The 18494-nt window shown below is 40.7% G+C and overlaps 1 protein-coding gene across 2 annotated transcripts in view; it reads right to left on the bottom strand.

The window, feature by feature from the left end:
* SLC4A8 (solute carrier family 4 member 8) overlaps positions 1-18494 on the bottom strand; it is a 196702-nt gene that overhangs the window by 36085 nt on the left and 142123 nt on the right. For both annotated transcript variants that reach the window (XM_072654709.1, XM_072654710.1), the window contains exons 7-11: positions 17654-17745; positions 9978-10135; positions 9117-9204; positions 7880-8026; positions 3157-3257 (exon numbers count right to left, since the gene is read on the bottom strand). In XM_072654709.1, the coding sequence (XP_072510810.1) occupies positions 3157-3257; positions 7880-8026; positions 9117-9204; positions 9978-10135; positions 17654-17745 (586 nt within the window). The remainder of the gene's footprint in view (positions 1-3156; positions 3258-7879; positions 8027-9116; positions 9205-9977; positions 10136-17653; positions 17746-18494) is intronic.

Raw genomic sequence — 18494 nt, 5'->3', positions numbered from 1 at the left:
TGAACTCTCCTAAAATATATTTGAGTGTAAGAGAAAGAAGTTCACACCTGGGCTTGGTGATTAGGAACATGATGGATCTAATGTCCATGAAACATGGGATTTGGTATGAAGGCATGTTTTTCACTTTCAATCTCATTTCTGAATTCCTTGCTTCACTCTGTTTTTGGGATCCAATCCAATGATCCCTAAAATTCTCAAAGTAATTTATAATTCATGAATAAATAGAGGTTGGGGGCCCTGCCTCTTGCCATTTTCTTTTTTCTTTTTTGGCACCTCTGGAGGAAGATCTCATTTAGTGAGCAGAACTGAGCTTCTAATTAACCCTTTCTTTTTTGTTTCTAAATCAACCTAATAAGCATTTAACATCCAATACCTGGTGTATAGATAACCCATAATCAACCAATAAACTATGATCAATCCAGGACCACAGGCTTTAGAATGAATCCTTCCCAAGACCCAAGAGACCCCACTCAAGTCAGATGACTTCTCAATTTAAGAGAAAATTATGTTTCAGAGACTTCCCTTCTGCCCTTTTTGGTGATAACTATTTCACAGATTTCCCCTTTCCCAGGGACTCTTTTCCCAGAGAGTCTATCCTACTCTCCCCTCAAAGACCTCCCCTCCAACCAAGGTACATATGCACCTAAAAAGGTACACTACCTGTTAGCTGCATACTCCTGCCTGCCTCTCTGTCTCCTCTCCTGGCATTCCATTGAGTTTCCATGCATTTCAAAGAACAGAACATGGATAAAAAGAAATGACAAGCTTGTACTGATGGTGCAAAGAGTTAGCAGAGAAGACACAGGGAAGGAGAAAAGATGAAAGTCAGGGATTTTCGGTAAAAATTTCTATTTAAGGTGTGACCCCTATTCAGAGACTCCCCCACCAAGGCCAATCTCCTTGAATGGGATTCTAGCCTGGAACTGGAAATAGTACATTCAGCTTCTGGGTCTAATAATATTAAATGGGTCCCAAATGAACAAATGACAGGTTTTCCTCCTGACACTGACTAGTGGGAAAAGTCCTGAGACACTACACCATATACGGAGAGAAAAGAAAGAGTTCAGCTGGTGCAGAAATTAGGGGGGAGAGGAGACGTGCCCTAGAGTAACTTCCTCATTTAGCTAATTATTCTTGCTAACTAGTTTCTACACTGATAAAAGAGTGAAAGTACTGCCAAAATCTAAATGGAACAAATCATTAAATTTCATGGTCTTTTAAAATCATTATTTACAATTTTTCACTAAGCTTCAGTGCCCTGGGGCAAAGCTCTGATTGAGCTGCCAGTGTTACAATTCTTCCCTCCACCACCCTCACACTCTGGGAAAAACTTGCCTCCTTGGGGAGTCAAGGATGGAGGCACTACTGATTGTCACACCACCCTGTGATACCGCATTTTCTCACTGTCTTTCTATTTGAGGGAAAAGCAAGCTCCTGATTCCAGGACTACTCCAGATCCACTCTCACTCAGTCTAGGAGGCACCTCCCTTACCAACAAGGAAAGGCATCAGAGGTGGCTCTAGGAACTACAACTAGGCCATCCCCCTCATTTCGCGTATGAGTAAAATAAAGGTTAAGGAAGTTAAGTGACTTGCCCAAAGTCACCCAGATGGCAACCATCCATGGTGGGGTTTGAGCCTAGGCCCTCTGTTTCCCGAGCTGATACACTTCCACCACACCATGCTGTCTTCTCATACAACAGAATGCAGAACTAGAAAAGTCCTTGAAGATCACCTATATCAACCCTGGACTCCCCACCTTGACCCGATTTACATATGACTAAACTGAGACCCCCAAGAGTTTTCTGAAGTGACTTGCCCAAAGTGACTCAAATAGCAGAAATGAGATTTGAATCCAGGTCTTCTGACTAAAATCCATGGTTCCTTCTACTATAACATGAAAGAGATGTTCCTGGGACAGTCCTAATTTTCCTCCCTAGGGAAGTTCATTAGCCAGGTATGGCTATTCTCCCCTCTCTGTCCCTTTTCCCCATCCTGCTAAGGCTCAGTCTTGAACTAGAAATGCACAGTTCTCATTGGAGAGATCATCTCCTACATGCCCTCTCTCCAATACAACAAAAGAAGAGGTGGAAATGATTTAATGCTATGCCCTTTCAAAATACAGGACATGTCTTTTATAGACATCACATGGGAATGATGAACTCAGCACATTCAATTCATAGCTAACACCACCTCAATCCTTCCTTTCAAATTAGCCAAATATGCTGGTGAAGATGAAATAATAAGATTTGCTATCACTTACGTGAAATATTTAAGTAGGTAAATTTCCCTTTTTTCAGTTTCATCAATATTGATTAAGTGTCTATATACGTTGTATGAGGTACTGAGGCACAAACAAAGACAAACCAAACAGTTTTTCAAAGATTTAAAAAGCCAGTAGGGAGAAAGATTCTCTTTGCCACCTGAAGACATAACATAAAGCTGTACCTTTTTATTTCCACTGAGGACAGAAGAAGCAATGGGTCCCTATCACAGGAGAGAATGGAGCTGGGGACATCAGTCAGAACTTCCAGGTTTGAAGAGTCAGAAGAATGTTAGCAAAAGATATTTGAAGAGTATTTTCTAGCCATTTTGAAGAAAAAACTCCTCCCTGGAACTGTTTGACCCATCCTGACCAGAGACAAGAAGAATGACGGCCTAGGACATCCCTCAAGGCCTCCTCCGGCTCTGGGATTTTATGACATAGTTCGTAATTCCATGTTTTATATTTCTTCAGTAGCTTTTTCAGCACCTACACTTACTCTTTACTCCTGTGTCCAGACTGTATTGTCCATCTACTACTCTCTGTTCCTAGTCATATTAAGCCTCAGAAGCATAACAAAGATACTATAACACACAAACATAACTCTTGAGACCCAGAAAAGGAAGAAAGGCAGGGCTCAGAAACCTAACTCTGCCATATGAGTTCATTTAAAGCTAGGTTCAGCCTGAGTCATAACAACCCAAAATAACATGTTTGGTGTGTTCACAATACTCTGAGACTCTGATTCCCCTTCAAAAATAATTTCAAGCCTATGAAGACACCATCACAGGAAATATTAAAAGAAAAAAAATGTTTCTTCTAAAAAAAAAGAGCTTCTTCACTTGTAACAACAATGTGGATGTAACAACAATGTGGAAACTTCTCAGAACTCACCTCCCTGTACGTTGAAGTTCAGGACCACTATGGCCACCATGTTGCTCTGGTTCGACATGGCAAACATTTCCATTTGGAACCCCAGGCATCTTCCTTTTTTCCTAATTACAAAATATTATGAATTACTTTTACTAATAAAGTCAATTCTTGATTATCCATGCCAATGGAAGAGAAAAATGATGGGGTTAACTTAAAAAACATCTGAGAATTTAAAAACTCTTTCTTGGGCAGGGTTCCGTAACTTGATTTGCCTTGCTGGTTATTATTTTTTTTTTTTACTCAAATGGATATAAAAATGATTTTGTATTCTCTGAATCTGTCTGGACAGTGAGAGCAGAAGAAGATGGAAGAAGAAAGTACTGTGCTAGGTAGGAGGAAAAGGCTAACCTCAGATCAAAAATATTAATAAAAACATGAAATATTTTTAAAAGAGGAATATACATGTAAGGGGTTTATTAGAGGAATTCCTGACCAACTTGATGAGTTTATAGAGTAGTAAAAGCTTTTTCTTTGGACTTTCACTCACTCTTTCCATGTAGGTCATGGATATGGGGGAATTTACTGGGACATGACCCAAAATGTCTCACTGAAAATAAGGATATGTTCTTAACTGCCATCACTAAAGGTGAACTGATTAGCTTGGGTTGTTACGGATTGATTGGGAATAAACTGGTTGGCTCAGATCATTGTGAGTCAGTGCCAATTGTTTGTGATAAAAGTTGCTTGAAGACCCAACCTGCTTCTCTCTGCCTCAGTCCCCCCCCCCTCCACACTCTCCCACACCCTTGTCAGAGAGGTCCTTTTTAAAAGCTGAGCACACTGGAGGACAACAGACCTAGAACTGATACTAGGTCTGCACACCCATGGCCTCCCTACTGGGAGCCCCAGTGACCTTCTTGGGGTACAGTCATCACACTGCAGTGACTTTGGTTCTCACCCATGCAGCCTGAGGAGACAGTTCCTGGACCTAAGTCACTGGATCCATGGCATAATCTCTCAGCCAAAAGGATGGCAGCTGTGGAGAGAACCACGTGGCAAAGCAGAATCTAAATCTAGGTGATGAGTGAGACTTCTTTCCTTAAGTAGGAAGTGTTTCCATTCAGAAATGGAATTAGCTCCACTGTGCCCCATTCTCCTTCCATCCATATCCCCAGGCTCTCTTGCTTTGACCTCCTTTCCCCTAGTTCTCTCTCCCCTTCTCAGAACCAAAGCAGAGGCTCCTGGATTTTGTACCACTTTCTTTTAGTAAATCCAATCAGTTGTCAAATCTTACTATGTCTACCTCCACAATATCTCTCACATATCGCCCCTTCCCACCACTTACCCTGTTGTGAGGCTTTGTGCCCACCCCAACATCCCAAGTGATTTCTAGCCAGTACTACCTAGCAAAAAAAAAAAAAAAATGGCACTTTTTTTTCCCACCCCACCTCACCCTCCCAGTGAGGCTGCTATTCAAGGGGGATCTTGGTATAACCTTGCCCACACCTTTCCTCCTTCAAATTTTTTATCTTTTTCTAGTCCTGAGGCAATGATAATGAGAGAGAAGGAAAGTGACTAGCAAAATAGGGGGGTTGTTTTTTTTCTAAATGATTCTGGCACTCAAGAGAATATAACTACCCTTGCCCCCTCCCTGGGAGTCTATGGGCAGGATTGAGGATGAGATTTGTAAGCAGGCATTCAGGCTTGGCTGCCTCTTCTTTCATATTGGATCTCCAGCACTTACCTCGGTGCCTGGAACATATTCCTAAGAAATGTTTTTCATTAATTAATTACTCCTTCTTTCTACTGCCCTCAAGAATTAGAACTCACTGTCATGTAGACAGTGGGGTGCAGTCTTTGAAGTAGGTCAGAGCAGCAGAGGGTGTGACTGTCAGAAATCAGCACTGTGGGGGCAACCTAGACACTGGAGGAGAAACTGAGTCCAGAATCTGGCAGCTACTGTGACTTGTGCTGAACTGCTAAGCTGTAGGGGAAGACTTTTTCCTCTGCTTTCCCCTGGTATAGTCTGTGATCCTGAGACTCCATCACAGATCCACCCCTTTCTATGAGCTCTGGGAGTAGGTAGTTTTTGGAAGACCTCTGAGGGCCACTACCACCACCACTACAAGGCCACTCACAGGGGTTTTAAGAAGCCTAGAGGCAAATGCTTCCAAATAGAAGAACATTTGGCCAATGTCCTTCTATTTTTGTCATGTTCAATAAACCATATGATTACAGTGTGCTAAGTCTCTCAATCTGCGGGGAAAGAGGGGAAAGACAGAGCAAGAAAAGCCCAGAAAGATAAAGTTCAGGAATTACATACAATTGTATCCACACTCCCCCTCTCTCATCACCAGTATAGCATTACCAATTGCCTTTTGGACATTTCGAACTAGATGTTCTGCAGGCATCTCAAATTTCATATGTCCAAAACATAAATCATCTCCCCTATTCTATTCCTCCCCAAAATCCCATTCCTGTTTTGAACTCTGTTTTTGTTGAGAATGCCACTAACCTTTCAGTCACCAAGGAACGTAATTTTTGAGTCATTCTTGACTCCTCATCCTTAGCTATTTTACACGTCCAATCGGCTGACAAATCTACCCCTGCAACATCTCTCACATATATCTCCTTTCCTCCCCTTATACACCATCCTCTTTCTAGTTCAGACCCTCATCACCTCTCACCAGATTTCAGCAATGACCTAACAGGTCTCCCTGACTCAAGCCTCTCCTCATGCCTGCTAAAGGGATTTTCCTAAAGAATGCCTGACCATATTACTAGTCTCCCACAATCAATAATCTCTCCTATTTCCCCACCTCCTTGAGGATCAAATATCAGCTCTTCTGTTGGTATGTAAACAAAGCTCCTCAGAGTCTCAGAAAGGATCCTTCTTTTCCAGCTATTCCCCATTGGTCCCCTCCTTATACCCTGGCATCTACCCATCATGCTATTGCTCAGAGGGGACATGACGTCACCTTCCTTTTCCATGCCTTTGGATTGGCTGTCCCCCATGACTGCAACGGAATCCCTTCTCATCTCTGCCTCCTAGAGACTTAAGCTTCCTTCAAAATTTAGATGAGGGAATACAGATTAGTACAGAGTAATGATGATGATAGCACACACAACTACTACTACTCCCTCTACCACTGCCACCACCACCACCACTACTACTATTAGTACCACCATCACCACTTATACCACTACCAACATTAGTTAGCATTTATATTGTGCTTTTGGGTTATACCCACATATATGTATATGCCTTTACACACACACACATACACACACATGCATAAATGCACATATACACATATATTGTTTGATCCTCATAAAAACTCTGTGAGTAAGGTACTATTATCCTCATTTTCCAGATTAGGAAACAGACAGAGAGGTTAACTGACTTGTCCTGGGTCACACAGTTTATTATCCACATTGGATGTACTCAATCTAGGAAGACTTCCAAGAGGAGATGAATTCTGAGCACACTATTAAAAGGGAAAACAGAGGCAGGAAACTGCATAAAGGCAGCCTGGAATGCATTCCTTCCTCACCTTTGTCACTCAGAATCCCTAGGTTTTGTTTTTTTCCAAAAAGTTTACCTCATGCACCATTGTTCGTAAAACTTTTCTTGAGTCGTCCAGCTGCTAATGCCTCCCCCTCCATAAATTACCTTAAGTTTTTTATTTTAAACACTTATGTTCTTGTAATAAAATATATACAGAAAGAGAATCTATGTAGTCCTGTGCAAGACTGGATGCTCCTTGAGGGCAGGGAACTGTCCCTTTTGTCATTTTATCTCCAGTGTCTAATACAGTGCCTGGCCCATAGTGGGTGTTTAATAAAAACTTGTTGGTGGGTTGATTATACAGATTGTAGAATTCTTATGCTAATATTTAGAGTAATATTCTATGTCATTTCCTCAATCTGGGAGTTCTTCACCTGGAATAGTTTTCAGGGTTTTATGAACTTAGATGGGGAAAAATACATATTTATTTCAATACAAATGGTTTCCCTTGCAATCCTCTGTATTTTATTTTATGAATTTAAAAACATTATTCCTAGGGGAGGCCACAGGCATTCCCAGACTCCAAAGAGATCCATGATACAGAATAAAGAACCCCTGATCAGTGAATTATGTGTAGACATGTTTCTCTTTTCTTTCCTTATTTCCTTTGAGCATCACAGAAAAGAAGGGGAAAGCATGGGAGGGGCAAGGAATACTTGACACACCGAAATAAAGGGCATATACCTGGGGAATCAGAGCAATGAAACGAAGACAGATGCCAGTCTAGTCACAGGCTATTTCCATAGAGTCCTCCCTACCACAACAGAATTGTGAGCCCAAAAGCTTGCAATCTCTGTTAATCTTGCTCTGTGGCCTCAATCACAACAACCATCTCACTCCCTCTGAGTTATTCCATGTCCTTCTCTTCCTCTTCAAAAATCTGACTCAAAATTCACTTTCTCCTGGAAGCCCTTCCTGAATGACCCTACCCATCTGAGAGCACTCTACCAATCAGTATTTTCTTAGAAGGTATACTGGTACTATATTCATTTATTCCTACTTTCTGATTTTTCTGTAGGTGTTTCTGTCTTTTTCACATTTGCATGTTCTGTCTCCTTAATTAGGATATGAATTCCCCCAAAGCAAAACCTATGTCTTTTCTTATTTATTCCTCCATAACACCATATGTAATGTTTTACACCCAATAAATGATGTGGACTGACTGAGGCACATTACCTGGGAAGGGACATTTTTTGGTGGTTCAATTCTAATCGATGGATCCCATTCACCTGGGGGTAGCACAGTCACTTGGTCCAGGAACTCATCAATACCAGCTAAAAGGTCATCACGCTCCTTTGCCTTATAAGCCACATCATGAAAAATCTATGGAGAAGAGATGATTCTTAGGAAAACTACAGGGAACTTTCCCAAAGGAAAACAATTACCAATGGATGTCAGGAAGACTAAGGCTTCTTGATTTTTATCTTAGTAATAGAATCCTGAAATGCAAATAACTCAGAGAGAGCAGTAAGAGGATGTGGGAAGGAGAAAAGCCCAAAGGAATCATAATTTTTTATGGTGAAAATGAACTGGGTCCAAGCGTCTTTGGACTTAATGTTCTTTAAGTAGATGAAAGGCTATACAACTGTTCTCCATCTCTACTGAGGACCAAATGAAAGAATTTAAAAGAAAAATAAGGAAAACTTCCTCCAAATAAAGGTTGGATTGCATTTCAGAATGAACTGAAAAATAAGGTTGAAGGTTTATCTTTGATATCTATATGTTGGGCCTTTTTAAAAGAGCTGACAAAGCAGAACTCCAACACAATGGTGCCATCCTTTTTAAGAGCTGCACATTGGGGTGTGCTATACCAGCAGCATACCCATGCCCTGGTATTGCCACTTTGAGACAAATGTCATAGTATTCCTCACAGTTACATCCTTATATTCCAAAGCTGTTTCACTTGTATGTGGATACAAGGGCTTCCACTCTGCTCATTCACACCGATACTGCTCTCGCCATTCCATCAGCCCTCTGCCCCACCCTACCCCGAGGCATGAGTGCTAGGGGTGGGAAGGAGGAATATCTACCAAGTTGTTATTCTTTATTCATGTATGGACAAGTATAATTTTAGACCAAAGAAGAGTAGTTGAGAAAGGAGAGGAGAGGAAAGGAATGATGCTTCTCCCCACCCCAGGTGGGTCTGCATGGACAACCACAGAGAATCTTACGTAATCACACCTTTTGGGAAGGAAAGACAACCCCAACCTGTCTTCTTTATCTACAGACCCCACATAACACAGCAATCATCCTAGGAAGATTTCTCCCTATTTATGTTGATTTCTTTCAGAGGGAGAGGGAATGAGGGGAAAAGGGAGATATAAGGGAGAGGGGAGAAAGACAGAACACGAGCAAGGTGAAAAAAGATACATTAGAAACACAGGAGTTATGAACACCTCAAGTTTCATCATACCTCATCTGTCATGATGGTGGCCATGGATCTGCCAATCTCATGATACTGTTGGCCTTTTCCCACTGGTCCTAGCAAGATAAACAAGAACCTGATAACAGAGAGAGAAAAAGGTTGTTACTAAGCACCAAAGTACAAGAATACATTCTTCTCCAATGAACCTAAAAAGACAAACATTATTAACAAACTTAAAGCATGCACCTTCAGCAGATACACTGCTAATGTGTCAATATCAGCTACTTTAACCTCTATCTCTAACCTGGATATTTCAATACTCATTAAACCATTACTTTTGTTGACATTTAATAAGGTGGCTATATTTACATGGCCTTTCCACAGAGACAAAAATCCTTGTTTGGGAAAAGAGATTTCTCTCCAAATGGTCACTTTTTCCATGCAGTACAGATGCAGTCCCATCTGATTTCTATTTACTGCTCTTAAGAGACAAATAGGAGAAAGAAGCTAAAACTATGAAACACCATAAAATGATATAAACACAGTTCTCTAGATATGTGAATACACTACAACAAACTGGATCCTAACCTGCCTACATCATTTACCACATTCAAATCATTCATCACCTCTTTGCTGGCCTGGTACTCAGAAAGCAGGTAGTCTACTCCCAAGACTGTACCTGAAACATTGCCAACCCAGTAGAACCAGTTAAGTACTACAAAGAACTTTAGATTTCATCAGCACAATGTTTCCTTAATCGGCAGCTTTCTCAGGACTCTGACATACTCTCTATAGGCTTTAGGACCCATTCTCAAGATTCCCTCATCCTACCTCATAGTATTTGACTTGGTTCTCTTACCTGGGCTCAGGGAGACAAGACTTTTTTCCTGCCTATATTTCTATCTTTACCTTGTGGGGATTGGCACTTCTGTGAGGCCTGAGAGAAGGACAGCAGGTGACAGCCTCACAAAGGCCACAATCGGATGGTCCAGAATGTCCACCTCTCCAACCAAGACATTTGAAGCTTCTGCCCCAATAGGGATTTTCTTCATAAAATGAAGGTCCACCTAGAAATTCAAAACAAGTAGAAAAAATAATGTAGCACTCTCTCAGATCTGCTCCCTCAATTCAGCACTCAGGTTTACAGATCTGGGGGGAGGTATGTCGCTAGTGACTGTTCTCTTAGGTTCCAGAGTACCCGGAAGATTTGCACTTAAAATTCACAGGCCCCCAAAGGTGTGCTTAGCCAGCCTATAGATACAATTAACTCAAAGCATTTACTAAGATGTCATAGTAAAAAGAGCAGCTGTACAATATTTTCCCCATAAACCTAGGCCACATTTCATCACACATACTCACATCATCCATCGTAGGGAAGAGTGGGCACAGACTCATGAGGCACATATGTGGCCAAGGCAGCTCACACCTCCAGTCCTGTAAGACCTCAGTGTCTTCACTCTTGCCATGACACTGCTCCCCACAGGGCAAAGAGTCTGTACTAGGCAAGTCATTCACCTGGGCTCCTTTGGTCTGCCCCTCTCCCCAGCCTGACTCTCAACTGCCAACATCAAGCTCTTTTTTGAACCCAGTAAGTGCAATCCAAACATTCATTGTGTGACTACCATGTGCGAGGCACTGTGCTAAATTGTGGAATACAATTAATTTTTTAAAGATAATCCCTGTCTTCAAGGGAGAGGGGAGACAGTACACATGAAGAGCCAGGAAAGTGAAAAAGGGGTCTCTTGTTTCAGGTGTTGAAGTGAGGGAGAACAACAGATGCAAAGTGGAGTGAGCTGAGCTAAGTCCACTTTTGTCCTCTACAAAGCAGGCATTGGGAGGAGTTCAGAGCACTTGGTCATCTTGTTCCATGGAGCTGAAATCAGGCAGAGCAAGAGGCATAGAGTAGAGGAGCAGTGCTTTTTTGAATCCACAGTGGACTTCCTGTCAGCTGTTTGAGGTCACGCTCTTACCCTCTAAGCTGCCTCAGTGTCTGCTGTCTGTTTCCCTTTGAAGTGTGTGCATCTCTGTTCATTCTCTTCAACACCGAACTTTCCCCACTGGACATACTATCTCCTAATGGGTGAGGAGCTCGACTACAAGATGCTGTGGCCAATGGAGGTAAAGCATGAACCCTAACCACTAGTCATACTTTACAAAGCTGAGCCTGAAGCAAATGACTCAAACTTTCTAACCTTTCATCTCTCTTTGGCTTAGTAACCTTGTCTTATTAAAAGGCTTCCAAGGCACAGCCAATTTTCAACCAATGGTCAGCTGTTCTTCCAAATCAATTAGATACTTAGTAAATACTCAGTAAAAGGGATGATGGGTGTAGACAAATTTTTGCATTTCATCAGCAGCAATACTTGTCCACCTCTGTTATCTGCTTAGAACAATTCCATTAACCATCAAATCCCCACTCCACCACCAAAACAATAATAAAAGTAACAGTAGCTCTCATTTATATTTGAGGTTTGTAAAGCAGGGCAGCTAGGTGTTACAGTGGATAGCATTCTGGATCTGGAGTCAAGAAGACTCATCTTCCCGAGTTCAAATCTGGCCTTAGATATTTACTAGCTATATGACCCTGGGCAAGTCACTTAACCTTATCTTACCCCAGTTTTCTCATTTGTAAAATAAGCTGGAGAAGGAAATGTACCTTTACCAAGAAAATTGGAAGTCACAAGGAGCTGAACACAACTGAAATGAATGACCAACAGCAAAAGCCATTTTTTACATGCATTATCTCATTAGATTCCCAGAACAAAATGTGCTAGGGATGCTGTTATTATTCCTGTTATGTAGATGAGGAATCCAAGGTTTAGAACTTACTCAGAATCACATAGCTAGTGGCTAAGAAGGTCCTTTAAGGTTTCTGGAATGGGCAGTAAGGTACTTTTTCTGGGTGCTAGCAGGAAATAACAAAGATGTGGTAAGTGCCATAAGAGCAGCACAGAAAAAAGGTGATAGGGATTCAAAGAAGAGAGAGATCATATTTGATTAGAGGGATCAGGAAAGTTTATAACTAATTTTTTGAAAATAATTTAGAGATTAGAACTTCAAAAGTATGGAGCAGAGGCACTTAATTGGAATTTCAAGTAAAAAACAAACAAATAAACCTAGAATTTGTAAAAAGTTCTTGCACAAACAAAACCAACGCAATCATGATAAGAAGGAAAGCAGAAAGCTGGAAAATGATTTTTACTGCTAGTGACTCTGATAAAGGCCTCATTTCTAAAATATATAGAGAACGAAGTCAAATTTATAAGAATATAAATCATTATCCAATTAATACGTGATCAAAGAATATGAACAGGAAGTTTTCAGAAGAAGAAATTAAGCTATCAACAGTCATATGACAAAATGCTATACATCACTGTTGACTAGAGAAACGCAAATCAAAACAACTCTACGATATCACTTCACACTTCTCAGATTGGCTAACATGACAAAACAGGAAAATGATACATATTGGAGAAGATGTAGGAATATTGGAACACTAATGCATTGTTGGTGGCATTGTAAACTGATTCAATAATTCCGGAAAGCAATTTGGAATGATGCCCAAACAGCTATAAAATTGGGCAAACCCTTTGATCCAGCAATATCACTCTTAAGTCTGTATCCCAAAGAGATCATAAAAAAGGGGAAAGGACCCACATATACAAAAATATTTATAGTAGCTTTTGTGTGGTGGAAAAGAATTGGAAAATGAGGGGATGCCCATCCATTGGGGAATGGCTGAACAACTTGTGATATATGAATATAATGGAATACTATTGTGCTGTAAGAAATGATGAGCAGGTAGATTTCAGAAAAACCTGGAAAGACTTACATGAACTGGTGCTGAGTGAAGTAAGCAGAACAAAAGAGAACATTGTACACAATAACAGCAACATTGTATGATGATCAGCTTTCACAGACTTGGCTCTTCTCAGCAAGACAATTCTAAAAGATTCATCCTGGAAAACACTATCCACATCCAGAGAAAGAACTATGGAATGTGAATGCAGATCATAGCATACTATTTTCACCTTTTTTTATTGTTAATTCTTTTTCCTGATTCTTCTTTCACAACATGACTAATGTGGAACTATGTTTGATACAATTGTACATAGCCTACATCAGATTGCTTGCCTTCTTGAGGGAGGCAGGGAGAAAAAGGGTTTGGAGCTCAGTCTTATAAAAGTGAATGTTGAAAACTATCTTTTTACATGTAATTGGAAAAAAACAAAAAACTATTTTAAAAAACTAGAATTTGGCAAACCACCGATTGAGACGTTGCTGGATGAAGGATAGTTTCAGTTTGGGTCCAATCACTAAAGCCCAACTTGAGAAGAGCCAGGTAAGTTTTCTTCTCACTTCTCGGCAGGACAAGGCACCTGGTTCTGACAGTGATTGTTACCCTAGAATTAAATGTGAAGCTTGAAGGTTTTAGGCTCTCCTGGGATGCACCCTTTGAACCATTCTTATCAGGAGGTTATTGAGCTGGGAACAGCGAGGAAGGACATGTTGAGGAGTAAATAGTACACTTATGTGTAGTACAGTGGATGCAGCATCGGGCCTAGAAATGGGTTCAGATTCAGCCTGGGACCTTACTAGCTGTGAGCCTGGGCAAATTATTTAACCTCTCTCTGTCTTAGTCTCCTCAACTGTAAAATAGGCATAATAACAGCACCTACCTACCAGGGTTATTGTGAGGACAAAATAAAATAATATTTGTAAAATACTAAACAGGGTTGTGCTGGCAAATTTTTAATAACTGGTTCTTTTTTTTTTTTTTAATGTATACACGGCATACTTTTAAGTTTAGTGTGCATCATTGACATTTTCTGCATCTCTTTATTAAGTCCTTTATTAAGTCCAGACAATCACCAAAAGCACCAGTCAAGCCCTAATTTGGGGCATTAGCTGATTTCCCAGGTGTAAATGGTTACCATGAAACTTTAACAATCAGCTCTCCCATGCCATTCAAAGCTGGTTCCAACACATCCCCCAGACAACACCGAAATGCGAGCTATCATTCTTATTTTTGTTGATGATAGGAGAGACAAGAAGAAAAATTTCTAGGGTTCCTTAAGCTAAATAAATGACACAATAAAGAGATCTGCACAGAGCACTTTCTAAAAAAAATGGTAGTGTGTGGCTGTGTGTCTATTAGGAAAACATTAAAAGTTACTTTGAAATAGTTTCAAGAAGATGGTGTGGAAACGTCTTAAAAATAAATCATTTAGCTCACATTCCCCTTAAATCTGAACTACCCCCTTGAAAGCCTCCTAAATTATATCTGTTAAAATGTCTGACTGCACAAAGGTAGCCGGAGAGGCCAACCAAGCACGTCATCGTGAAGCCAGCTGGGTCTCCTGACTGCCAGGGGAGGGTTGTTTCCACCACACCACAGATAAGTGTTCTGGTTCAAAAAATCAATTACATACATATAGGAGACTTGACTTAACAGCATTTTATAGGGGAAGCCTAAAGGTTTTAGCTGACCATGACCTCAAAATGAGCCAGCTGCTAAAAACAAAAAATAGAATGAAAATGCTAAAAAGCTAAAGCGATCAGCAATAATAGGTCCATAAAGTCCAAGTCAAGGGAGGGAAGAGAGGAAGAGAAGAAGTATTTATGAAGCACTACTATGTGCCAGGCACTGTGCTAAGTGTTTGACAAAGATTATTTCCTTTCATCCACACCACAGTCCAGGAGGTAATCACTTTACTGTATTCTGCACGGGAGAAACCTGGAGTTTTTAATATGGGTCTGGACAACACACTTTCAGAGACTGACAGAATAAGGACGATCCAGAGGAGAGCTACTACAATGGGGAAAGGACTAGAAATTGTGTTATATGAGGAAAATGTGAGGGAGTCTGGAGAGAGTCAGCTTGGAGAACACTTAAAAGCCACATGGCATCTCTCTTCCCAATGCTGGAGGCTGACCAAGTGGAAGCAGGAGTACATCGGTTATTCTGTGTAGCTCTAGAGGGCAGAATGAGAACCAAAGGGCAGAGGTGACAGAGAAGCAGATTTAGGGAGGAGGGAAAAACAATACAGCTGTCCTCACTAAGTTTTTTGTTAGTGGAAATATCCCAGCTGCATGTATATGTTATCCATTATGTCCTGCTGAAATGGGAAGCCAGAAAGGGGAAAGTTCTTGGGAGCTCCTTAGCCTAAATAAATACCAGATTAAAGAGGGGAGGAGAACATGTCTGTCAGTGATCATAAAGGAGGCTGAATTAGGTGACATTTCAAGTCCCTTCCCACTCCAAGGTTCTATGATTTAATTCCCTGTGAAGGCCAGTGGTTGTTTTTGTTTTTTAAATCCCCAAGTTTCTGTTGTCTAATGGAGTAAAGATGAACACAAGGCTCCCAAATTTCTGGTCTTTACATATGATTCTAGGCTGCAGAATACCAGAGCTAGATTAAACATGGATTAATAGCTTGAAGTTAAATGAGGAAACTATTAAACTTGTACCTACATGGATTTTTTTACTCTAATCTTGATGATCTCCCTTAAACTGTTTGCTAATGGTCATAACTGGCCATTTTCATAATTATATTTTTTAATTTTAAATTTTGATAAGGCATTAGGCCTCGTTGATGCGTGTGCTTTTAAGGAAAAGTATAATTCTATCACATGCCTTATCTTTTTTTTTTTTTTAGGATACCAAGAAAAGCCTGACAATACCAAAAATAATCCCATCAAAGTCAAATCCATCACTCTTGCTGAGGGGAGAAGTTTGACCCTAATTTCAAGTAAGGAAATGCCAGCCACAGTGGTGTACAGTAAGAACTCTGGGTGCCCGGAGCCTGCTACAGTAGCTGTGAAGTCTTTTGGGAGTCCTGAAACACTGGACAATCAGGCTCTGGTGACACCAGAGTCAGCATCCTAGTGAGTATGACAAAACTCTTCTTAGGAATCTAAGAAATAGAAGGTTGTAGGCTTTGGACTGGCCCCACTCAAAAATTCTGCAATACTCAACTTGACTTGGAGGTCAGTGAAGGGAGTGCTACTTCTTCATGTTCTTTCACTTGGGAGGTAGGTATCACAAAATATTATTACTTTCATCTTACAAACGAGGAAACACTTCAGAGAAGTGACTTGTCTGTGGCTGCATAGCTAATAAGAGGTAGGATCTGAACCCTTGCCTCCCTTAACTCCAAGGTCAGTACTCTTTCACATCACACTGTCTTCCAAACCCAACCAGGTTTCTCCTCTTGGTCACAACCCAAGGCACCACTGTTCTACTGGTGTCAGCTACCCAAAGTGTAAGCACAAGGCCTAGAAATGAATGAATGAAGGCATGTATTAAGTACCTACTATATACAAAGTACCATGCTAAGTGCTAGGAATACAAACAGAAAAGTGAAACAGTCCCTGATCTGAAGGAGTTCACATTTTAACAAGGGAGGCAACTCAGATGTGAGGTTTCAGCTACAAGTCAGATGGGAAAATCCCACAGTCTTTAGAGAATGACAGCAAAGCATATGGTCATACCTCTTCTTAACATCATCTCCACTGATACAAATCCTATCAATCCACGATGTTGAATCACTTGACAGTGTCAAGGGCTCAGATGGCAAGAACTTTCCTTTCTGGGTCTTCAGCAGATGAGACTGTAGCTCTTATCAAAGTTTTTCCACAGAGAGGAGTTGCTTCCCCAGGATGATGGCTATGGGCAATGGGCTAGAAGTATTGCTATTTCCAAGGCTCTTGGGTAATTAGCTCAACCTCATGGAGATATTTTTTTAAAAAAATCTAATCTAGAGACAGCAAGGTGCAGCAAAAGGGGGTGAGACAGAGAGTCAAGAGACTCTGGAGCACTTCTTGGGCAAGTCAATGAACTCTCTGAGCCTCTGTTTCCTTATCTATAAAACGGGATCATGAACTCACAGATTAGGAATTAAAAGGGACCTTAAAGATCTTCTGGTCCTCTCCTCTAATATTACAAATGAGGAAACTGAGGCTCAGAGAACTCTTGCCCATCACTAAATAGCTAAGAAGTGGCTGAAGTGAACTCAGGCTGTCCAGAAAAGTCTAGCACTGTTCACTACATATGTAGGATGGCTCCAATAGTGTAACAGTCCTTACACTATTTATACACATTGCTTTTGTATATGAATGAGTCAAGTGGGGTAGGTGCTTTGCAAACCTTTTGAAGCACTACACAGTTCTCATATTACTCCCAACCTCTCATATTTTTATGAACCCGCCCAATTTTCTTTTTCCTTTGCCCATATTTTCCAGGCGTGCACTGATAAAATATAAGCAACAAGGCTTGAACTAAATCAGAATGCTTCCTAATCATAAATATTATATTTAAAGCTCAGATTAATCCCTTATAAACCTTATAAACTTATGTACCAATTTGTACAATTAAGTTTGTAGTTTGACTACAACTCAAGAGTTATGGGGAGGAACATGGGCCTCCTTTTCTGACAAAAGCAAGTTTTATAGAGATATCCCCCAGACTGTTAAAACGTTCCTCAATTCCAGAAAAATAGAAACCTCTTTCCCCCTAGAAATAATGCCTCTTGGACTAATAGACCAATATGATTCTAATTTCATGGTGTTTTTTCCCCACTTACCTTACTTAAATCAACGGGACTATGTTCACAATTCACTCCATTTTTTACTTCAAGATTTGTAGTAGGAACAGACTGAGGAGACACTGTTTGACCTGTGGGAGGAAAAATAGAATTCTCTGACTCTTCCTTTTTACCACCTTTGTGCACCCAATTTAGGAGAATATGCTGATTTCCTGCCAAGATTATACTAGCAAAGGCTAATCAGGGCTCTCCATTGCCTGCCTCTCACCCTGGTAGACACATTTCTAGCCCCTTCTTTTGCCTTCATATAAAATAAAGTCTTCCCACATCTCCTCACCCCCACAGGTCCAAAATAGCATCTGGACACAGGCTATACCTACAAATCCTGCCTCAGGTATTTCCTAGCTGTGTGAACATAGGCAAGTTATTTAACCTCTCTTAGCATCAACGTCTTTATATGTAAAAGGGAGAATATAACACCACCTACCTCTTTTTTACCTTTTTTTTTTTTGTCATCCTTTCACTTAGCACAGTGCCTGCCTCACAGACATGTTGTGAGGATTAAATGAGGTAACTTAGGTCAGGCATTCTGAAACCCTTAAAGCACTATTAATAAAAAGCAGGAGGAGAGGAGGAAATTACCTGACTGCTTCACAATTTGGGGAGTTGGATGGGAGAAAAGGAAGGGAATCAGATATGGAAAAATCAAGAATGAAAACAGATTTTCATTTCTGCTCCCAAATTGCAGGGAGTCAATCAAGCAGTAGTATTACAAGTGCCTACCATGTGCCAGAAACTGTCCTAGGCCAATTTATCCTTGCCATGCCCAGAAGGCCTATCTAATCCAAAGGAAAATGGAGTCCTAATTGATCCAACCCTA

This window comes from Notamacropus eugenii, chromosome 3 (genome assembly GCF_028372415.1).
Source record: "Notamacropus eugenii isolate mMacEug1 chromosome 3, mMacEug1.pri_v2, whole genome shotgun sequence".
Taxonomy (NCBI): Eukaryota; Metazoa; Chordata; class Mammalia; order Diprotodontia; family Macropodidae; genus Notamacropus; species Notamacropus eugenii.
This window is presented reverse-complemented; position numbering and strand designations above follow the sequence as displayed.